General features: G+C 37.3%; 1 protein-coding gene across 3 annotated transcripts in view; it reads left to right on the forward strand.

Annotated features, from left to right (window-relative positions):
• The window catches only part of LPGAT1 (lysophosphatidylglycerol acyltransferase 1), a 65,867-nt gene extending 41,425 nt beyond the window's left edge, over positions 1-24,442 (forward strand). For 2 of the 3 annotated variants that reach the window (XM_082670898.1, XM_082670896.1), the window contains exons 6-8: positions 3,805-3,931; positions 17,140-17,246; positions 19,637-24,442. In XM_082670898.1, coding sequence (XP_082527024.1) covers positions 3,805-3,931; positions 17,140-17,246; positions 19,637-19,788 — 386 coding nt within the window. In that variant the 3' untranslated portion in view covers positions 19,789-24,442. The remainder of the gene's footprint in view (positions 1-3,804; positions 3,932-17,139; positions 17,247-19,636) is intronic. The other variant, XM_082670897.1, reaches the window with a different exon arrangement.
• The last annotated feature ends 696 nt before the right edge of the window (positions 24,443-25,138 follow it).

Here is a 25,138-nt window from a genome sequence, read left to right on the forward strand (position 1 = left end):
ATAGAAATGACAAATTTGAGAAACTAATCATAGATATGCAAATGGAATTATAATGATTTATATTTTTTGCAGTTATCAAATTTAGAAAGTTTTTCTGTTTTTAATACAGAGAATGAGTTTAATGAAGTTTGGCAGTATTTACTAAGAGTCTTAAAATGTTGATAAATTACTCAGTTATTCTACTGCAAATAATACTTATCAAAAGGGAATGATCTGAAATACTGGCAAAGTAGTTTATCACAGCATTATTTCTAATGGCAAGAAATTGGAAATAGCCAGAAGAGAGAACAGATGAGTAATTATTAAATATCCATCTAACAGAATACAACACAGCCATTACAAATGATGTTTATTGGCTTGGAAAATTCTTATGCTCTATAATGTTAACGGGGTGGGAGAAACATACAACTCTTGTGTAAACAATATGAGCTCAAATATGTAAATAATAAGGCAGTAGAAAATCAGTGAAAGGAAAGATTTCAGAATATTAGCAGTGATTGCTTCTCTGAGTTGTAACATTATGGATAATTTTTCTCCATTTCTTAATACTTTTCTGAATTAAAAAAATATAGTGAGTATGTATTACTTTTATGGCCAGTAAAAAGTAAACCATACTCAAAGATGCAACTGTGGACTTCCCTGGTGGTGCAGTGGTTAAGAATCCGCCTGCCAATGCAGGGGACACGCGTTTGATCCCTGGTCCGGGAAGATCCCACATGCCACGGAGCAACTAAGCTCGTGTGCCACAACAACTGAGGCCTATGCTCTAGAGCCCTTGAGCCACAACTACTGAAGCCTGTGCGCCTAGAGCCTGTGCTCCACAACAAGGAAAGCCACCGCAATGAGAAGCCCAGGCACCGCAACGAAGCCACAACTAGAGGCAGACTACGCGCAGCAACGAAGACCCAATGCAGCCAAAAATAAATAAATAAATAAATTTATTTATTTAAAAAAACAAACAAAACTGAACAAAAAAAGATGCAACTGTCTTGGAGACAGCCTAGTGAATTGTGCATATTTGCAGAAGATATTTGTGCCAACAGCATGAAGACTGTTTTGAACTACTTCATCCAAGACACTATGAAAGTTTGGTGATAAATTATAAATTAAAAAGCTGAAAGAAACTTAATAGGCCTGTTTCCGTAATAACATTTTGCTATTTCTTTTAATATTCTTCAGATAAAATAAAATGGGAATGCTTGGCCCTCAGAAATATGTGTTATTTTAGGTGATGGTAAGGACCAAACATGGAAATAATGCCCGTGAGATTGTGCTGAGCTTTCCTTTCATTTGTTTTTTCCAAACAGCTGCCTGGCAGTCAGCTCTCTTAATGTTTCATCATCTATTAAAAAGACAAATTGAAAGAGTCTTTTAATAGAAAAGGAAGGTTCAGAATAGCTTCACTGCTGGAGAGACACTGTGGCAATGTCAGCCAAGCCAAAGCTTGAAGGCAAAGGTCTTCCAAATAGGATTAATTGTGCTAATAAATACCGCTGCTTTTAAGTAGTTTTACCCAGTCAATACCCTGTGGTCTAGATCTCAGAGAAATGAATGGGCACTTGTCATACTGATTACACAAGAGGGAAGAGAAATGTTTTTTTCTTTTGGAGAGAAGCAATCTCTGTTTATAACCAAAGTGAAATTGTTTATTACTTATCTTACCTTAGTTAAAATTTAGGCCTCTCGCCTTCTGAGATGGCCCACACTCTGTCTGTGGAGTGTGATTCTCCCAGGGCCAGTCTTGCTTTTCGAGATGGACAGCATTCTGTCTATGGAATGTGTATCTCTCTAAATAAATCCACTTCTTACCTATCAAGAAAAAATTTTTTATTCTAGCAGCTTAGGAAAATCATAAGAAATTTTAGAAAACCGTATACCCCCAAACTAGTTTTACTTAGATTTTACCATTTGCTTCTCTGCTTTGGTATGGACATTTTGTGTTTTATTTTCTTTAGTATTCATACTCACTATTTAGTATTTTATTCCATATAAACACAAACCATGCCTTCATGTCTGTTTTAATGTGCGGTCAGTCCCTACACATATAAAAATTAAGTTGTATCTAATTAACTTTAAGTTTTTATATATTTATTTATTTTGGCCACCCCGTGCGGTGCGTGGGATCTTAGTTCCCCGACCAGGGATTGAACCTGTGCCCCCTGAAATGGAAGTGCGGAGTCTTAACTACTGGACCGCCAGGGAAGTCCCTCTAATTAACTTTAAAAGGATTAGTATTTTTTTGTTTATTGTATGATTTAATAGATATTAAACTGAACTCTGGTGATTTTTCCCAACCATTTTATTATACAAATTTTCAAATATACATAAAGTTTGAAATAATTTTGCAGTTAATATCCATGAGCTGGCCAACTAGATTTTATAATTAACACTTTACTATATTTGGTTTATCACATCTCTCTCCATCCTTCTATCCATCTATTAGTCCATCTTGGTTGTATTTTTTTAACGCATTTCAAAGTAAGTTGCAGACATCAGTGTACTTTACCCCTAAACATTGTAGCATGTACATCACTGGTAGCTTGTTAAAATGTGTCTCTTTACATACATTCTGTTCCTTTAGCAATATGTTATTTAAAAATTAAATTTTTTAAGCTTATGTCTTATATGATTATTTCTTCCCCTTCAGAATGTTGTCTAAAATTTTAAAAGACTTTAAGGCCAGTTTTTAATTATTTGATATTTTAAGTAAAATATTATTGATTCCTACTGTACATTTGGCCTTATATTTAAAAATAAGTTTTATTTTTTTAGGGATCCTTTAAATACTTCAAACAAAGGATAGACCATTACACTTTAAAGTCTAGCTATCAGCGTTCTCTTTGAGAATTCCTGTCTCAATTCTTTCTTTTTTAACATCTTTATTGGGGTATAATTGCTTTACAATGGTGTGTTAGTTTCTGCTTTATAATAAGGTGAATCAGTTATACATATACATATGTTCCCATATCTCTTCCCTGTTGCATCTCCCTCCCTCCCACCCTTCCTATCCCACCCCTCCAGGCGGTCACAAAGCACCGAGCTGATTTCCCTGTGCTATGTGGCTGCTTCCCACTAGCTATCTACCTTACGTTTGGTAGTGTATATATGTCCATGCTTCTTGCTCAGCTTTGTACTCCGTGCTGGGAATAAAAACAGCGCGCAGAGGACCAAAGTAAACAGAACTTCCCCAGCCCCTCTCACAACAGTAGTTACCTGTTGTACCTACCAAAGGGTAGACAGATTTATTGCTTTATTTTTATATAACTCTTGCTAAAATGGAAGGAGTTTTTTGTTTGTTTTGAACAAGAGCAGCAACTGATGATCATGTGCATCAATAAAATGCTTAATTTCATTACCTTATTTCAATATTTATTAATGCCTCCCAAGTATCACAAAACTTGGTGTTTGTATTATCTTGTGTTATATTTAGTGAGTGGAGATTTTTGTTTTAAGGTCTGCTTTTTGCTTTTGTGATGTGATACTTTAGCTACTGGCTTCTTTTGTAGGCCAGTTTTTATGAGAGAGAAAATGTAAATTAGACCTTGATACTGCATAATTGTATTGAATGCTTAAATGATGCATGTCCAATAAACTATAGCACTCTGTTGTTTAATTTGTTTGAGATTCAGCCATTTTATAATGTAATAGGAAATGCTTAATTTCATCCTAAGTGCATCATATAGAACAGTAACGCCAAAGTTCATTCTCTTAAAGCAAAGGATATATCAGTATGCTTTATAATTCTATACTATGTTATTTGCTGCAAATAATATAAAAATTGATCCAATTTTATATTGTTCTCAGACAGCAGATCGAAAGGCCTCCAGTGGATAATAGATACAACCATAGCTTATCCCAAAGCTGAACCCATAGATATTCAAACCTGGATCCTTGGATACAGGAAACCAGTAGTCACACATGTACATTACAGGTAAGAATTACACATTAGTACTCAGCGTAAAGCCAACATAAAGTACTATCTCAGGACATTGTGAATGTTTTAATATTAAATTATAATTGATAGTGAAAACAGTTGGCTCAAAATCATTCTTATGCTGAATTTTGAATATGAAGATATCATTTGAAGTAGTTATTTTCACTGAGTGATAAAAGTCTCTAAAAATGGCATTCTAGAGGCACTATGATTATTTGATCGCCTGACACTCTTGAGTGAAAGTAATTAACTTAAAGGGCAAATATCAAGGATAAATATGTACTCAACTGGGGTAAGTAGATTTGTATTAATAGAAATGGAATTTGTTTTTAAATCATTAAGTCATGTAAGATTTTCTAAATGATTGAATTGATAATTTAGCAATGACTTACACTTCCAAATTTTTAATATTTTAATATGCCTATGTCTTTTGCATGAACAACAGCAAAACCATTTATTGAATATTCTGCAACAGCTCCTTGAGATTTTTTTAATATAGACCTTTCTTTTTTTAAAGTGTTTGAGGTAAATGTGTATAGGTGTTCATATCAAAAAATGATGCTGATAGGACCTGGATAGAATTGATCGCTTTATAAGCCATTTTTCTCCTCCTCAAAGATCTCAACACATGGCAACTAAGTTACTAAGGGAGTAGTTGGTCCCAAGGAAGATCACAATTGCCACAAAAGCCTGCCTTTAAAGAGGAAAACTACTCAAATTACATATCCATTGGAAGTAAATAGTTAACATATTTTCATAGGTGTAAACCATTAGAGTTTTCAAATATAAAAACAAAGTTAGGGCTTCCCTGGTGGCGCAGTGGTTGAGAGTCCGCCTGCCGATGCAGGGGACACGGGTTCGTATCCCAGTCCGGGAAGATCCCACATGCCGCGGAGCAGCTGGGCCCGTGAGCCATGGCCGCTGAGCCTGCGCGTCCAGAGCCTGTGCTCCACAACGGGAGAGGCCACGACAGTGAGAGGCCCGCGTACCGCAAAAAAAAAAAAAAAAAAAGTTAACCATCACAATAGTCTACATAGAAAACCCAAGAAACTGAGTTCACCTTCTATTTATAGAGTTTAGCAATCTTGATATAAAATCATCACAGAAAAAAATCAGTATTATCCCTTTTTACTGACATAAATAGAAAATGTAATTTTTTTAAAGATCCTTATCTGAGAAGCAAGAAGACTATAAAGTATCTACCGATAAAACTTAAGAAAAAATGTAGAAGACTTTTATGAAGGAAAATATAAAACTGCATCGAAGAACATAAAAGACCTGAATAAGTGGAAAGAGATACTGTGTTCATAGAGGGGAAGGCTGAAAATTATAGAGATGTCAGTTCTCCCAAATTAATCTATAAATTTAACATAATTGCAAATCCATTATATCCAGGAGGATTATGATCAGAATCCAGGAGGGTTTTTCTGGAAACTTGACAAATGGTTCTAAAATTCATTTGAGAGAGTAAAGATAAATGAATAGCTAAGATAGTGTTGAAGATGAACAAGACAGAGGAATTCTTCCTACCAGATGTCAAGGCTTAGTGTAATTAAAGCAGTGTGGTATGAGGGCAGGGTCAGATCAATGGAAAGATTAGAAAAGCCACATTTACTTGGGAACATGTGTATGATTGATGATTTTCTAATTATATTTCTTATAGTTGATAGTTATAAAGGTGATATTTGAAGCCCATCCCATAAAGTAGTGTTACTTCTTAGATACTGCATTTAAATTCTGAAAAACACAATCAGCAAGACATCATATACCATATTTCACCCATTAAGAATACATATTTTTTCACATGTTAACATCTCTGAAACTGAGAGGCATCTTAAAAACCAGTATAATAAAGGCTTAGTTATAATTTAATTGTATATTTGGCATGCAGCACTTAAAAGTCCAAAAAGTAATTGCTACCTCTCCCCTGTCCCCCCCGCATCCCCCCAAAAAAGGCAGCACAGTGACTGCTGAATGGTTGGTATTTGACTGTTGACAGTGAATGCCTCTGGGGAGGGACTCTTACTTCTCTTTGTACTATTTTAGGCCTTTTTTTTTTTTTACAGTGTGAATGTATTAATTGAAAAAAGAAATTGCGCACAATTTCTATTAAACCAAAATTCTAGTAGAATTTTGGTTTAATAATCATCTGAGTAATTGCAACAAAAGCATTTTCGTCGGGTAGTTATAAGAATTTAATAAGTTCACATTTAAAATGCATACTATTTAATAGATACCAAATAGATTTTACCCCTTTAAATCAAGGTATTGAAATGCTCAATTATAATCTAGATTTTCATATTCTAGTGTTTCATCCATAATTTTTGTGAGGCTTAAATTTCTATAATAATTTTTTAGTATAAAATCTAGAATAAAGTAGAATATAATTAATATAGTAAAAATCAGTTATTCAACATAATGAGGTTTCACGTCACCTTTCCCCAGTAACTGTGAGTAACACTAAAGTGGTTCACACCTAAGTGGTATACACAGGTACTAAAGATGCAGGTTTAGAGGTTTACCACCCTCAGCCCTGGCCCCCAAATTACTTACCTGGGAGTGAGGTCATTAGAGTGCCTCTTGAACTAAAAGTGGCTTTTTTCCCCAGGAGAAGGAAACATTGTCCTGTCTTCAGTTTTTCTTATGGGCCTTTTGTCTATCAGCACTTATAATTATTGCTCATTTCACCTCTACTTCTGATTCTCTTCTTCCTGTCTGCTTTTCTTGTCATCTCTTGTTTTCTATTGCCTTGCCTCTGGGCCCTAGCTTTTCCCTGGAAAAGGCTGGATGTTTTAGTCATAAGTCACTATTCAAAGCTTCCAGTTGGAAAATGGAAAGTTACACATTAAATTTAATCTTCAAGTTTTTAGTTCTGCTTGACTGATTTTGTTTATGTTCACCACCCCCAAGTTCTTTTCTCTTTTCTGCACCAGCAGTTGTTTTCCCTTTTTTTTAAGAAAACAAAGCATTTTAGTTTGGCACCATTCAGGATGCTGATGGTATTAAATAAGTGGTCTTAATTGAGGTTTGACTGTATTATGGATTGAATTCTGTGTTTCTGTAATGAAGTTGAAGATTTGAAAGAGGCGAATCATCATTTCAAATAAGATAAAATCTCTATCCTCTAGTTAGAAGATATGCTTAATTTCTTCTCAAATGTTTATAAGAAGTTATAGATATACATGAAAGAAATTTTTAATGTTAACATAGAACCAAGACATAACCTAAAATCTGATTTGCTAAGTCATTTTTCAGTATATGAATCTGGACATAATAAGCTTTGGAAATGAAGTGCTCTATCCCACCTTGTTGGCCCTCTGGGGGCTCACCACATCTTTTTTCACTTTCAGATTTCTCTAGAGTCAAGGACAATGCCTGCCATTGGTATTCAAAAAATGCTTTTCGTTTTCTAATTAAGTTTTGTTGGAAATATTATGTCCCCCAAATTTTCAAAAAAATTCTTAGAGTTTAACTTTTAAGTGAATAGTGGTTAAGCATAACTCTCACTGATCATTATTTATATTTTAGTTACTTAAAGTCATTGGATTGGATCTGAGAAGTAGAAAGGGCTAGCTAGGTCTTTTTGTCTAACCTTCCATTTGATACAGGAATACACACACAAACACACAGAGATTACTTAAGTATAGACCTTCTCTAGGAGCCTGTTTTTAGTCCTCTTTTTTTTTTCCTGTGGAGGTTGAGTCCATAATAGGAGACTATGTAGCAGTGGATCCTCTGTAGGTGTACCTCTAGCTCTCAGTCTTTCTGCCAAGTTCCAAATCCTCACTTAACTTCCTTGCCTCCACCTGGATACCCTGTTGCTTCTTCAAACCTAATATGTCTAGAACTGAACTCATTTTCCTTCACACCAACTTGTTTCTCCTGGCTTTCCAATTGGGGTTTATGGTGACATCATTCTGCCCTCACCCAGAATAAAAATTTTGGAGTTCTTTGACTCTTACACTTTAAAATTTTATCCTCTCTCTCAAATCCAGCCACCATTTCCTGTGAAAGGTACCGCTGCAATGTTTGTTTCTATTCCCTCTTCTTATTTCAATGCCATAGCCTAGCTCAGATTTCATTACTTCTTACCTGGAGTATATTTGCCTATTAAATATTCCCTTTATTGACAACCCTCAGAATGGGAGAAAATATTTGCAAACGAAGCAACTGACAAAGGATTAATCTCTTAAATATACAAGCAGCTCATGCAGCTCAATATCAAAAAAACAAACAGCCCAATCCAAAAATGGGTGGAAGGCCTAAGTAGACATTTCTCCAAAGAAGATATGCAGATTGCCAACAAACACATGAAAGGATGCTCAACATCACTAATCATTAGAGAAATGCAAATCAAAACTACATTGAGGTATCACCTCACACGGGTCAGAATGGCCATCATCAGAAAGTCTACAAACAATAAATGCTGGAGAGGGTGTGGAGAAAGGCGAACCCTCTTGCACTGTTGGTGGGAATGTAAATTGATACAGCCACTATGGGAAACAGTATGGAGGTTCCTTAAAAAGTAAAAATAGAACTACCATATGACCCAGCAATCCCACTACTGGGCATATACTCTGAGAAAACCATCTGTCATACAGAATGAAGTAAGTCAGAAACAAGAAAACAAATACCGTATGCTAACACATATATATGGAATCTAAAAAAAAAAAAAAACAAATGGTTCTGATGAACCCTAGGGGCAGGACAGAAATAAAGATGCAGACGTAGAGAGTGAACTTGAGGGCATGGGGAGGGGGAAGGGTAAGCTGGGATGAAGTGAGAGAGTAGCACTGACATATATACACTACCAAATGTAAAATAGATAGCTAGTGGGAAGCAGCACATAGCACGGGGAGATCAGCTCAGTGCTTTGTGACCACCTAGAGGGGTGGGATAGGGAGGGTGGGAGGGAGGAGTATGGGGATATATGGGATATATGTACACATGTAACTGACTCACTTTGTTATACAGCAGAAACTAACACACCATTGTAAAGCAATTATACTCCAATAAAGATGTTAAAAAATATATTCCCTTTATTGATATTGATACTTCACCCTGTGTTATTTATTTCACTGCTATTCTTCTCTTCCTAAAGCATGGTACCTTTTTTTTTTGTTTCTTTTCTTGTTTCTTTATTCCTTTGTTTCTGTCTTTTTTCTTTTCTTTTTTTTGTTATAGACATTGGTGGGACACTTGGCAAAATTTGAATGAAATCTGTAGATTGTAGATTAGGTAATAGTATCAGTGTTGATTTCCTGATTTTGATCATTGCAGCATGGTTATATAAGAGACTGTTCTTGTATTTAGAAAATGCTCATGGGAGTGTTCAGGGGGCACACCATCTGTAACTTACTCTCAAAAATTGAGGAAAGATCATATATATACATATATATATACATATATCAGAAAATATATACATCAGAAAATATATATATGGAGAAAAAGAATGATAAAGTAAATATGGGAAATAATGATATTTGGGGAATCTGGGTGAAGCATATATATGAATTCTTTGTACTATTTTTGTAACTTTTCTTTGAGTCTGAAATTATTTCAAAATAAAAATTATTTTAAAAGTCATTAGGGAGATATGGAAAAATCTCTGTACCTTCCCCTCAATTTTGCTGTGAACCTTAAACTACTCTAAAAAAAAAAGCCTTAAGAAAAATTTTTAAATGTCATTAGACTCATGGAAAACATAATAGTGATTCTCTTAAGCAAATATACCAATCTTATATTTTGCTTACTGGATAGTTCAGTTCATTCAGCAAGCATCTGTGTCTCAAAGGACGCAATACGAAAAAAGATATAATAAATAAATTTGAGGTGTAAACAATGCCATCTCATTGTTTATGCCCTCAAGTGGCATGTTAGTTTGCTATGGCTTTGACTCTTTCAAGGAGCAGGACTCAAGGGGAAGGCGTAACAGGCTCAATTGTCCCTGACTGTGAAGGGAAGCAGTAGTCTAGGTGCTGAGTATTTGCCATCTCCCTTTCTACACAAACCTTAAAAAGTCACTCAAAATTCTCTCCTATATGACCCTAGGTTTGCTACCTTAGAGCCTTGGTTTATTCCTCTGTTAAAGTGGAAAAAAGTTTATATCTGAGTTGCTGAAATTGTTTTTCACATAGCTGAGTGGGGTTTTTTTTAAACCTTTCTAGTGGATGCAGGAGGAAGCTACAAATACGTTTTAGAATGTTGAGGATGAGGCCTGAGCAGCTTACCTAAGGACGATGGCTCAAAGCAAAACTTCTGGGAATTGAGTGCTGGGAGATCTTCTGATACGTTAAATTTGACAGGATCTGTTCTTGTCCATAAATCTATTTTTGGTGACAAGTAGTTTCCGCATTTCTGAGTTATTCTTGTCATACCAGCCCTGCTGGTGTCAGTTAACTGTACCTGTGGTATTGTCGCTGTCTCCAGATGGTACCTCATCATGTTTTATGCTGGCGGATTACTTTGCATTTAATTCAGTTCAGCAAACTTGAGCTCCCACAAAGGAGCAGGCACTGATGTGCACATGGGTATGCAAAGATGAGTATAGCACAGTCTGATAGAGGAAACAGACACATAAGAAAATAAATAGAACATAAACTAATAAGCATAGTTATGAAGGACAGAGTTGGCACTGAGGAGGAATTATTAACTGTAGGAGAGGAGGAGGGGGAAGCCAAAGGAGCAGACAACAAAGGTAGAAGAAAGCCAAGTCCTTATCTTCCTTAATAGGAAGTCAATGAATACACTTTAAATTGGACAGTCTAGCATGTTTATAAGCAATGTGGAAGTGAACAGCAAAAGAAAGTTGAAAGGGGTTGTATCTGGGGAACAGGGATCTGACGAGGGAAAAAATCGGTCTATTATTTTTCGTTGTGAACCTTGTGCTGCTCTGATTCTTGAAAGCTATATGCATATTGTTACTCTGTTAAAAATTTGTTTTAAGTTTTTTAATCCTACTGACTCTTTTAGGACAGCTCAAGTGATGCCTTTTCCATGTAGGCTATATCATAAGTAGACATGCACACCCCTTCATTTAAACTTACAGAGAAATTGTTTAAACTCCTTATATAACATTTACCACATTCTGATTTTAGACTTTTTGCTTGTCTGATCCCTCTGCTAGGTTATTAGGTTTTAGAAAGCATGAACAGTTGATCTTCTTCAGTGCTTATTAGCTCCTAATGTGTAGTTGGCATAATTGAATTGAGGATTTAGCCATGGTGTTTGTTAGCTCACGTTTGGGAGTCTTTGTGGCATGAAAATTCTAGTGAGAATGTATAGGTGCCAGCTAAGCATTATTTTATATCTTTTTTTGAAAGTATAATTTATCTAGTGCTCTTAAATCTAATACTGTGGATTTTGGTGGAATACTCTGTGTTTAAGAGCACATTCTGGATTACTGATAATAATTTTTATTTCTTGAAAATTAAGAGCTAAGTTTTCATTGGATAGCTATTGGTATTGGAAAGATTTGTTTCTGTTATTTATTTATATCCCACAAGAACTCCTTTTATTTGATTCCAAGAGGACTGGTATTCAGTGCATTTGACACTCTGCCATATTAGAAGATTAGTTGTTTTAATATTTTAATCCCGTGGTGACCAAAGAATCGGAGTAATAGAGGTAGATTGCTCTTGAGGGAGCATTTGGTCTGCCCTCCTGGCTGCCTCCTAAGGCAAGAGAATGTCCCAGCTGCTCTAGGCGAATGGAAGGGTAGGTTTTCGGTTAAAACACAGCCCCACTCCCACACTCACCCCATTTAAAGCAATAGGTACTTCGCCAACCTCACCACATTCTTTCAAGAGTTTAATTGGTAAACCCAAACTTCCTCTATTAATTCAGCCTTATATTCAATGTCACTTTTCTCCTTATAAAGCTGCTTTAAGTACTATTTCAGGAAATCAGGAAATTCTTTTTCTTTCTTTCTTCCTTCCTTCCTTCCTTTCTTGCTTTCATTTATTATTGGCTGGGTTGGGTCTTTGTTGCTGTGCACGGGCTTTCTCTAGTTGTGGTGAGCGGGGGCTACTCTTCATTGTGGTGCACGGGCTTCTCATTGCTGTGGCTTCTCTAGTTGTGGAGCACAGGCTCTAGGCGCGTGGGCTTCAGTAGTTGTGGCACGCAGGCTCAGTAGTTGTGGCTTGCAGGCTCTAGAGCGCAGGCTCAGTAGTTGTGGCTCACGGACTTAGCTGCTCCGTAGCATGTGGATCTTCCCAGACCGGGGCTCGAACCCTTGTCCCCTGCATTGGCAGGCAGATTCTTAACCACTGCGCCACTAGGGAAGCCCAAGGATATTCTTTATCTCTATGGTTCTTTCTTAGTTATCCTTAGGTTGATTAGACCTGCTTTTATATTTATAGAAATAGTATATTTTTAGAGGTTAAAAAGTAATACAGGGCTTCCCTGGTGGCGCAGTGGTTGAGAATCCGCCTGCCGATGCAGGGGACACAGGTTCGTGCCCCGGTCCGGGAAGATCCCACATGCCGCGGAGCGGCTGGGTCCGTGAGCCATGGCCGCTGAGCCTGCGCGTCTGGAGCCTGTGCTCCGTAACGGGAGAGGCCACAACAGTGAGAGGCCCGCGTACCACAAAAAAATAATAATAATAATAATACGAATAATTTCCCAAACCATTGGACTGTACCTAGTGTGGTAGAGGTGAATAGTTTAAAGAGCACTACTTATATTACAAAACTGTGTTAAGACAGTATTAAATTATCTAAAAGTAAAAAGTCAGTAATTTGTAATACCATTCATTTAAAAAATAAAATTTGATTTTTAAGTTTAAATTGTTAATTTTTAATTGTAAAACATTCCCTAAATCAACTATACTACAATTTAAAAAAAAAAAAAACACTTCCACGGAAGAAACAAACAAAACATTCCACTAGTATCAGGATGATGTTAACTGACTTTCCTAAAAATCCAAATATTAAGGACATTTAATTTGGCAAAAAGAAAAATAAACAAATGATTAAATTTCCTGAATAGTTATATTTCCTGCATAGCTCTGGGCATCTCCCTGTGTCCGCTGGCTTTATTCTGCTGGAGTCTGCCTCATACATACATAGTTCAGGGGTTACCCAGAGATCTGAGTGGGGGTTATACTCAGAAGTCGTGGCTCCCACTCAGTGCTTACTTCTTTCTGGGATTCCTCACTTTACAACTGCTGTGGTCACCCTAATCTCTGTCCTCCGATTCTGCAACCAGGAAGACTTACATAGGGGAACTATTCTCAGGTTAAAAGCTATAAAAACTGGAAAACCAGTGCCATTCCTGTCTGCCAAGTGTTGACTCTGCTCCAATATCTGCCTGCCTTTAGTCACTCTCCAGTGCCTTCCACTAATTACTTTTTGCATTTTGTCCAGAATTTATAACTGTTACCTATGAATTACTCTACAATTACAAGAAGCAGAACTCCTCTCATTTTTTTTTTTTTTTTTCGGTATGCGGACCTCTCACTGTTGTGGCCTCTCCCGTTGCGGAGCACAGGCTCCAGATGCGCAGGCTCAGCGGCCATGGCTCATGGGCCCAGCCGCTCCGCGGCATGTGGGATCTTCCCGGACCGGGGCACGAACCCGTGTCCCCTGCATCGGAAGGCGGACTCTCAACCACTGCGCCACCAGGGAAGCCCCTCTCTCATTTTATTTTAATGGATGTTAAAGATCACAGGGAGAGGTGACTTTTAAGAGGTGAGAGAATAGATTTTGCTCTTAAGTATGTCCCCCGTTAACGTCTCTGGCCTTTTAAAGTAGTACTGCATTGTGCCAAAATGACTATAAACATAGGCACCAAAGTCACATGGCAGTACTTACTCACATGTTTAGCTATGATTCAGAATATTTTTATTAAGGTTAATATTAAAATGAAAACATAACATATCTATTTTCTTAAAGAGAGCTCATAGATGGATTCCCAAGAATGTGTCCCCAAATTGGCATATCCCAGTTGTGAAACACTGCAGGGCATCTTCTATACCTAAATCAGAGCCTTCTGATTTTATTATTCTCCAGCTTAAAAATCTTTCTGTGAGAGGCATTCTCATAAATTGCTAGTGTAAAGTGGTATAATCTTTATGAAGACAATGTAGCAACATCTTTCAGAATTACTAATACATTTAGCCTTTGACTTAGCAGTTTCACTTCCGGAATTTTATCCTATAGATATACACATATGAATGGACATTTGCACAGTGTTATTCATTGTGACATTGTTTATAATAACAAAAGATGAGAAACTGCCCGTCAATAGTGAGTAGAGTAATTTAATGTTTACCATGTATTAAGAGATTGCAATGAAATTAGAAAATATTTTTAACAGAATTATAATGAAAATATGATCTATAAAAATGTATGGGATACACCTTAATCTGTGTTTAGAGGAAAATTTATAGCCTTAAAAGCTTCCATTAGAAAAGAAGAAAATTGAAAATCAGCGATCTAAATATCTATCTCAAAAAGTTAGAAAAAGAAAAGTAAATGCAATCCAAAGATAGTAGAAGACAGGGGATAATAAAGGAGAATTTACTGAAATAGAAAACATACAATAGAAGGAATCATGACACCAAAAATAATTGGTTTTTTGAAAACACTGTAAACTTGATCAGCTCCTGGCAAGGCTGATCAAGGAAAAAAAAAAGGTTCATGTTACTGATATCAGGAACGAAAAAGGGGACATCATCTCAGATCCTATAGTCATTAAAAAGAAAAATTAAAGGACATTAAGTGCAGTTAATTCAGAGCATCAAAAAGAGGGAATACTTCCTAGCTTGTTTTATGAGACCAGCATAACTTGGATACCAAAACCTGAACCAGGAATATTATAAGAAAGGAAAATTTATAGGCAAATCTCTTACATGATTATAGATATAAGACTAACCAGCAAAATATTTAAAATGCATCATATTGTATACTGAGAGCATACATTCCAGGAATGAAAGTTTGGTTTAACATTCAAAATCAGTCCCTTTAATTAATCACATTAACAGAATAAAGGGAGAAATTATATAAGCATTTCGGTAGATGGAAAAAATTGATAAAATGCAAATCTTAAGATAAAAAAGAAAACTCTTGGGCTTCCCTGGTGGTGCAGTGGTTGAGAGTCCGCCTGCCAATGCAGGGGACGCAGGTTCGTGCCCCGGACCAGGAAGATCCCCCATGCCGTGGAGCGGCTGGGCCCGTGAGCCATGGCCGCTGAGCCTGCGCGTCCGGAGCCTGTGCTCCGCAACGGGAGAGGCCACAACAGCGAGAGGCCCGCGTACCGCAAAAAAAAAAAGGAACACTCAGAGAGCTCTTAGAAACTAAAAGTATGATTAAAAAAAAAAAAAACTCAGTAAAAAGTTTGAAATTAAATAAGAAATCTCAGAAAGGAGGACAAAAAAACAGAGATGGAAGAAAATGAATTCCAACCCTGAATCCTGTATCTAGTCACATTATCAACCCGGGTATGAGGACAGAAAAAAAGACATCGGCACAATTGCAAGATTTCAAGTACCTTTTCTCAAGAAACTGCTGGAGGATGTACTCCATCAAAATGTGGAAGAAATACAGAAAAGGAAGTCATGAGATGTAGGAAACATTAAATGCACTTCAGGAGCACAGAGAATCACCAGGATGATGATGAAGGGGCTTTGCAGGATGAACACTACAGGCAGCAAATCCAGAATCTGGGTGAAGTTTCCTCAGGAGGGTGAAATTGAAAGGATTTCTGATGTAGGTGAATACCCTGGGAGGAGATCTAGACCACAGGTCAACCTGGCCCACTGCCTGGTTTTTAAATAAAATTTTATTTGAACACAGCTACGCTAATTTATTTATACCTTGTTTATGGCTGCCTTCACACTGCAAAGCAGAGTAGAGTAGTTGCAACAGAGATCTTAATAACCTGCAAAGTCTAAATATTTTCTATCTGGCCCTTCAAAGGATAGATCTAGAGAACTAATTTTAGACAATTGGTCCAGAGTTTGTGGTTGAATTGGTTATGTATACATAGAAAACAATGCAATTGCTCAATCTAAGGAGAACAAAAATTGGGGAGGAAAGGAACAGTAGCCATGATTTACTACATGCACAGTAGCCATGATTTACTACGTGGCTTACCTTTGAATATATTTACATGATTATAATAGTTTAAACATCAAATATTGTGATAATTAAAATGACCATACAAGTGTATTGGGAAGATGGGAAGGATGTACATGTGTGGTGGGAACAGGAAGAGGAAGGAGCTTAGTCCTCATCTTCGATAGTCAGTAGATAAGCCCTAAAACTGAAGAAGAAATATGGCGATAAATACCAAGAGGTAAAAATCGATTCCTCTGTGGGGGGAGAAACAAAGGGCAGAGGAGGTGGGTTGCATTTTTTCATACAAAAAAACCTTTTGCAGATTTTTAAAACTGTACCTTTATACCTTTGATGAAGAAAAAAAATAAAGAACACCTCCCCCTCAAAATTGGAAAACAAAAAAGAAAAGAAACGCCTTTTCAAGGTCAATTCTAGTATTGGACTTACTCATGCTGCCACTGTTCTGTTCTCACTCGCAATAGATATATATCACTGATCATGCCAGGCCATTTCCTGTTGAGTAAGGACACAGACACAGATTCTTCAGAATCATTTTCCAGCAACCACGCCCAGTCAGAAAGAGTTGGCCCTGCTCATGAAACCAGTATCTCTGATATGATTAACAAAGAGACACCAATTTAGGTAGATTCTGTCTGGTTCATAGGCATTCCCACCAAAGGAACATTGCCAAGATGCATTATTTGGCCTAGCGTCTGAGTACTCTAAATGTGTTCTAAAGAAACTGCATTTTAAAACTTCACCTGGGGCTTCCCTGGTGGCGCAGTGGTTGAGAGTCTGCCTGCCAATGCAGGGGACAGGGGTTCGTGCCCCGGTCCAGGAGGATCCCACGTGCCGCGGAGCGGCTGGGCCCGTGAGCCATGGCCGCTGAGCCTGCGTGTCCGGAGCCTGTGCTCCACAGCGGGAGAGGCCACAACAGTGAGAGGCCCGCGTACCGCAAAAAAACAAAAGAAAAACCAACTTCACCTGTTCCAAAAACCATTCCTACTTAAACCTACAAACATGGGGAGACAGGTGTTTCTCAATAATTATTTGTAGATATAGGATAATCTAAAGCTAAGTTGTGGTTCTGAATGATTCTGACTTCTGAATTAAAGTAGTTTTTGCTTTTTTTCTGACTCTTGATAGGATCTTTCCAATTAAAGATATACCCCTGGAGACTGATAACCTTGCTGACTGGCTCTATCAGCGTTTTATTGAAAAAGAGGACCTCTTATCACATTTTTATGAAACAGGTACACAGAGTCCTATTATACATGTTCCTGATGTTACTGATAGTTTCAAAGATGTACGTTAGGGGAGATAACCATTTTTCGATTCTTCCGATACCCTAAAGGAATCACAGTATTTCTGTATTTAAGAATTTCAGCTTAGAATTTTTATAAAGACAGATTTATGTGAAATTTATTCAGGCTCTTCATCAGCCAGTGTGGAAAGATCAAATGGTGAGTATCCCTTATATAAATGGATCTAGTTCAAGAGAGTACACAGTCTGGAAGACGGCCAGCATACATTTGCGATTATATGGTCTGTTTTATGAAATAGCAAATATCATTCATGTGTTGGCATTGTACTTGATTGTTTGACTGATACCGTCACCATACAGTTGTTTCAGATCACTTTTGACTGCATTTTCAGGGACTTCCCTGGTGGTCCAGGAGTTAAGACTCCATACTTCTACTTCAGGGGGCGTGAGTTCAATCCCTGGTTGGGGAACTAAGATCCCGCATGTTGTGTGGCCAAATAAATAAATAACTGCATTTTCACATGCTTTATTCTTTTCTTTACATGGAGGGATAAAGTTACATGTTAAGTTTTCATGGATATAACCTTATTACATTTTTCTCCTAGGGAGACATTTACCCTAAGATCCCTTTTCTATACTCAATATTCTCTACGTTCTGTGACAACTACAACGAGCGAAAAAGACCTAGGAGGCAGGGAGGGGAGAGGGAGGAAAAAAAGGAAGTTAGGAAAGAAGGAAATAACATTGGTAGAACACCAGGCATACCAAAGTGCTTTCACAGTTAGCTGTGCCATGGGTCTATTTTCTAGACCCTGCAATAGGGATAAAAAGATGAAGAGAAAGTTGTCCCGGGCCTGAGAATAGCCATGGGGTTTTAGATTAGTAGAGGCCCAATTTTCTTCCCACCTAGACTTTTTTGGTACAGAATTAAAGTAGATATTGAATCAGACTACAGAAGGTCTAATACTAATAAGCAAAGGCTGATGCTGTTAATTACCTTTAAGGCTTTTTTCTTTATGTTTAGGGTTGTTTCACTTTGTCCTCAATAGGATTCCTTCCTCAACTTTCCAACCCTGGGGCTTTGGAGTAGTGCATATTAATATGACAGGAGTAGGACATTGTGTATGCCATTAGAATTTCTAGTAAGACTAGTTGAACAAGATGCCTCTCTCTGCTGTGTGCATTCCTTGGTCTTACTCTAGAAATTTCTTTCAAGATGAAATAGGATGGATATCTAAGAAGGCATCAAGTGATTAAAAGGCCAGCAAGATCTGTCTTCTTTTTCAGTCTCAATCTCTTTATGATATTTGGCCTAAATAGTAGCAACAATAATAGTAACTCTTTTTAAGAAAGCTATTTGTATAACAGACCTTGAAACTTAAAAGCCTTCTCTGTAAATTGTTTGTGAGAAGCAAATCCTCTCTTGAATCAGCTTATCCTAGGGGATTATCAGCAAGGACAAAGACTATTTGAAATGCTGAAGAGTGTTTTCAGGATGACCTTAGGTAATATTGCTCCAAAGTGGTCTAGCCTTCCTTTCCAGAAGAGAATTTACAGACATCTGTTTACTTTGTGTTTCTCTTTTTATTATTAAGACATATTCCATAAACCATATTGCCTTTTGAAAATAATATCAGTAATTTACAACCCCTTTTGTGGCAAAAACATTTAATTTGTAAATAGAAGAATTAGTATAAATTATGCTATCCTGGAAATATTTTCTTTTTTATTGGCCTCGCCACATGGCTTACAGGATCTTAGTTCCCTGACCAGGGATTGAACCCAGGCCCTTGGCACAGAGGGCACAGAGTCCTAACCACTGGACCGCTAGGGAATTCCCTGGAAATTATTTAATTGAGTCACACATCCTGTGTCCTGGCCATTGTGGAAATCTATAGGGATGCAGTGGAAAACAATGCAGCCATAGTGCCTTCTGTCATGCAGTTTATATTCCAGCAGGAGACAGAGTAAACCAGTCTGTAGAAAAAAGAAAAGGTAGATTGCAATCAATACAGATTGTGGAAAGTGCCAAGAAGGAAATAAACACGGAGATAAGAGTGACTGACGGGGGAAGGGGAGACTAGATGGGTGGTATTTTTCTGATATTGGAAGAATGCAAGGAGCCTGCCATTCACTGAGGTGGAGGAGGAGCGTACCAGCCAGAGAATAAAGGCGAAGACTCAGGGAGGCAGGAAAAGGCTTAGCGGTTTGAAAATCGTATTTCAAATGATATCGCTCTTTAAGAGCAACAAGAAGTCACAGAAGATGCTTTAAAAAAAAACAAGAGCAAAAAACTCTAGTTAAACTAATGTTCAACTTTTATTCTAGGACACCTACCACCACAGTAAAACAAATTAATATTTCTATCTTGTCTTTTAGGGGCTTTTCCACCTCCCAAGGGCCATGAGGAAGCTGTTTCCAGGGAAATGACGCTCAGCAATACGTGGCTATTTCTTATACAGTCTTTTGCATTTTTGTCAGGCTATATGTGGTACAGCATCTTTCAGTATTTTTACCATTGCCTGTTTTAGGAATTGACTTGGACTTGTCAAGGTCACCACAGGAGCTTGGACTTTCATAAGCGTGCATTGTTTTACATGTACAAATCAGAATATAAAAAAAAAAAAGGAAAAGGAAATTCAATGGATGGATTAATATTTATCCCCCTTTGGGATATTTTAAAACTCTACTAAAATGAGGATCAATAATATAATGACCTGCAAATATGTTTTAAGGACTTTTCATGTTTTAAAAAGATACACTCCACCACACATTTAAGCAAACATCACTTTTGGAGAAGAGGAAATCATAAAATCATCCTAGAAGACTCTCTGAGACAAATTCTGTTGCCACCAGATATACCTGTTAATCTAGTTCAAGCTCAGAAAGTTGTACGCATCCGTTCCTTTTAGCTAGTAGTCTCTGTTAGGCAGTGCTGTAGAGCGCCCTCATCTCCACCAACTCTTGCTGTGTTACTGGTAACCTCGAGGGGAGCTGGTTGGCACCTTCTGAAGAACTCTTTCCCTGTTGTTCGCAGCGACACTCCGGTCCTCCACAGCTCCATGAAGTTCAGTGTCAAGCATACTCTGGGGGGCAAAGCAGTGTCCACTGGACATATTCTGGTACTAGAATGTGTTCTTCAGAAAGACCAGCTCAGTCCAATGCTGTGTTTACATGCACTAGTGCTTCCCCTTGTATGAGGGGTGGGTCATTTGATTTATCTTCTTGTATAGAAGACATATCATAGGTTGATGATTGTCTTTTACAAAATGCACTTTTATCAGATGCATATATAGCAAAGGATTAGTACTATAACCTAAAAACAAACATAAGCATAATCAGTGAGTGGGATTTTTGAGAGGCTGCCTGTCTGCACGTGGATCTGTGCTCTGGCGCTCTCCAGCGCTGCCTGCATTGGGCACCAACCACACCGAGGCTTCCGTCCCACTCAGAGCCTTTTTTTTTTTTTTCCTCCATTTTGCATATTAGCATTAAATGCATATGGGGATGGTTGAAACAAATTAAGGTAAGACATTTGAATGATCAATTTAAGGTGAAATAGACTAGTTTATTAGAAAAATAAGAGATAAGCCAGGCGCTGGCTTCCAGTGGTGACAAGTTCTCACATGGCACCCCCGGAACCTGTGTTCCCTTAGCACATCAAGGAGCTGCCCATGTCAGAGTGGTGTAACCAGGAGAGAGACCAGCAAAAGGGCTTCTCAGTCTCTTCCAATTGCCTTTGGAAAGGATAAAGTCAAGTTTCTATTTCTAGAAAACTTCTTTTTCTTAAATTTGTCACTATGTTCATGTGATTGACCTCATAGTAGAACCAAACACTTCTCAAAAAGTGCTGGCATGCCATCAGCCCATCACCTGCACTCCCAGTGTTGAGAGAGAGGCTATTTTTTGGCTTGGGACTATAAAACTATTTAGATCCTAGTGAGTCAGTGGTAGTTATCTGTGATGTGAGCATTGTAGGTTCCCCTATCGCCACTAATCGTACAAATGACAATTTTGAGAAGTAGCCAGAAAATAAAAGTAAAGGCTAGTGTTATCTTTTTTTCAATAAACCAAAAAAAACTGGAAAGATGTGAATTTTCTCCCAGTTATGTGGGAAAGGCAAAGCAACACCAAATCAAAGCCCACAGCATCTTCATCTTTAGGGCTAATTCAATGCCTATGTGAAATAGAATGATGCGTTACCTGAAATACCTCATTGAATATTAGACTACTACTGGTGAAATGCAGAAGATAGTGTTAATGTGTTTAGTTTGGTAATGGTTGTTATAAGATGCAGTTTTTTTGAAATCTAAGCATTTCCTTATGTGTTTTACAGTGACAGTGACTAGGTGAAGCCAATCTCAATATAGAGGTATGGATAATGATAGGAAGACGGATAGAAGCTTAAAGATGCTTTTGTTCGAGGCCCAGCAAACACTACTTGACAAGATGAATTGAAATTGTTCATTTGAGAGATTAGTCAGCCATCTGGAGGATAAGTTGCTTACTGTCGAGTATGGCACGCACAGTCCTAGCCAATAGACCTTTTCCTCGTTGCTAAGCAAGCCGCAGATAGCGTGGCCAGTTCTCCCATCCAAGAAAATAAAAAAAGAGAGAGGAATGCATACATGCATATATAAATGTGGTTTAGGGCCACTTTTGCCATCACTGTGCTCCAAAGGAACGTGGTATTGTTTAATATACTGTATATGTTAAACAGACTATTATGTAAGATGCTTTACTTTTCCAGTGCAGTCATTTCAACAGTCTGTAGAGTGACAAATACCAGTAGATGTGTGAGTTAACTTTTGAAAATAGATCTGTGAGTTGTAAATAGATGTGTATTTGATCTGCCCTATCCCTCTTTGATCCTTCATCAACATGTTCTCTCTCTTCTGTTGGCAAAATGTTTGAGAGCATTGATAGTGCTTTCCGTTATCAGTAACTGGAGTTCTCCTGCTTGTACTAGAGAATGTAAAGAGAGAATCCATGTTTTTATATGGCAATCAGGGAAGCAGCAATATGCCACTGTACAGAACTGAATTAAAAGTCCTAATTTGTATTTTCTTTGCAAAGTGAGATCAAAGGATGTTTAGAAAATATACATTTTGTCAAGGGGAAAGAAAATAAAACTGTGCCAATTTTATGCCTTGTAGAATCTCAGCACTTCTTGGTCTCAGCTGATCTGCCTAGATTCACACAGCAGAGAGGGTTGAGAACTCCCTGCTGGACCCTGGTCTCAACGAGTCGCAGTGAGGGGAGCATCTGCTTGGCCACAGGCAGGCGCAGTGACTACAGAAGTGACCACCCCAGCAGTTCATGCTTAACTTCAGAAACTCTCATTGGTGTTGAAATATACAGATATTGTGGAGAAACCTATATGCCAGTAGAAGGTAAAGGAAAATTACAGAATGGAAAATGATGTTTTGGGTGGGCAAACGAGTTGAGAATCTAAATAGTAGATTTTTTTTAAAGCTAGCTCTGAGTTCAGATCTGTCATGTTATTAAGTAGTTGTTAATATTACAACCAACCCTTAATTTTCCACAGTAAAAGAACTAGAGATTACTGGATAGTTAATCCAGTAATAAGTCATAGTAAGCCAAAAATCTAATTGTATTTAGGTGTTTGAGTTTTTATTATCATCAAACTTTTTTTCTTCTAGGGATGCATATTAATTTCAAAAAATGATTTGAGTTTATTAGTTTCTATTGCCTACATATTTATGACTGTTAACGAGTAGTGAAAAGATTTGGAAAGACAGCTTCAGGAAGAGGAAACACAAAAGCCTAAATAATCCATGGGCTAGAAAAGGAATCCATGAATAATCAAGAGTTGGCGGTATTGTAATTTTTCTCGAGCCTTTTTGTGAAAATGAAACGTTAAATCACCAAATGTAAACCTCAGAACATCCCTGTAGCGTTAATAGTGTTTGGATCAGTGTTAAGAATGCCTCTCATTCTTTGCTCACGTTACTCACTTCTGGTGGATTTGTCTTAGTAACGTTTCTTGACAATCACTTCCCTACAGACTGTTCTGAACTATTGGGACCTGGTTATAATCGTAGAAAGTTAATCATGGATAGCCTTATTGGATTCTTTTTATATTTAAGAAAATTTTATTTGCATTGCTGAATAGGAAGAGTCAGCTATTTCCTTCATTACATAGGACCTCCTTCCAGAGTTACCATTATGAGTATGTCAGCTCTGGTCCACAAAGGATGGATAAAAGTGGTTCTTCTTATTTTTTTGCAATGTAGTGCTGTGAATTTTACATCTGTTAACATGAAAGGCAAAGTCAAAGCCACCCTGGGCAGCAAGTATACTGGTTCACTTTATGAGACAGTAGAGACTAATACCTTTGGGACCAAAACCACCTAAATTGGACATTTCTCAGTCACAGAGGGGCCAGATGTTCTCTGGAACAGTCGCTGGTTGGTGCTTTATTGTAATCATTTTGCATTGGTACCCAACAATTAGGAACTGGACCCTGAGGATAAGCTGAGGGTGCTGAACTGTTGGGGAAGGCTGACTGTAGCTATATGGAAAATAAAATAAGGGTTTTTCTGCAAATTTCCATTTGAGGATTTTTACATTTAATATTTTTTTAAAACAGTTAAAAGAGCAAAAAAAAGTTTTAAGTGTAATCTACTTGCGAGGTATGCACACATATTTTGAATGGCTTTATTTTTATTGTGTAAAACTGTTGAACACATGACTGTGATGCACAAATTCTTTACATGTAAGGAGTCTATGCATTTTACAGTAACTCATTTCATGATTGGGTAATGAAACAGTTGTACATTGAATTGCCATTGTTGTATTAAGTGCTTTCATTTTCTTTACAGTTATTACAAAGTTGTATTTATTTTATACAGGTGGATTTTCATTTTCCTGATGCCATAATGTTTACTTTAGCTTGTTGACCTGTCTTTCTTTGTGTATCTGCATGTTGTAATATATGATAAGAATGAATGTAAAGGCTGTGGCAACTGTAATTAAATTTTGCAAAGGGCTGGTCACATGTGGATCTGGTTTATGAACGCATTTGGGATTATTTTCGTAACCAGATCACCTTTTCAGAAATTTAGATGTGAACACCAAAAGAAGCATTTTCTCAACAAAAATTAATAGCTGGTTCTATTTTTTTTAACCTAGAAAAAATAAAGTTGATTTTTTTCAAGTAAAGTGCTTTTAATTCTTAGTAGTGGGGATGGGTGGTTGTATTTTACTGGAGATATTTAGGCATTAACATCTGTGGACGTGTATCATGGCAGTTGGATGCTGAGGGCAAACTGAAAACCCAAATGAAAAGACATTGTACTTCCTCCTTTGGTTTTAAATTATTCCCCCCACTCCTTCCCACTTTCCCCATCCAGTGGTCTACTGGTAAATGTTGAATAGACTGCTCTAGAAAAAAAATTCTGTATTCAAATGTGCATACGTTTGTTAAAATTTTGCTGATAGCAAGGACATATAAACACAGTTAACAAATAATAAAATATACTTTATTGTAAATCCCATATAGCCAGTTGATTCTCCCAGGATACTTTAATTGATTTTTGCTGAACTCTTGTAGCCAATCTATGATCACAATTCAACCATGATTTAAAAAATGGAATTACATCGTAATCCACTTATTTCTCAAATTTATTGTCATTCAATCTGATACATGATCTGTTAAACTATTTCTTACCCTTGTACAAATTATACTCATTAAAGTGAACCACTTTTAGCTTCAGCACTCATTGTAAGCTTATATAATTTAATTTTAATAACAACTGTTTAGCAACTGCTGGCAAAACTCTAAAATTTAACAATCAGCTGTAGGCAGCCAGTAGGGGCTGTCCAGCACACCACTGCCCTGTGCTGTTTTTTTGTTTT

Source organism: Grampus griseus, assembly GCF_964374135.1.
Source record: "Grampus griseus genome assembly, chromosome: 1".
Taxonomy (NCBI): Eukaryota; Metazoa; Chordata; class Mammalia; order Artiodactyla; family Delphinidae; genus Grampus; species Grampus griseus.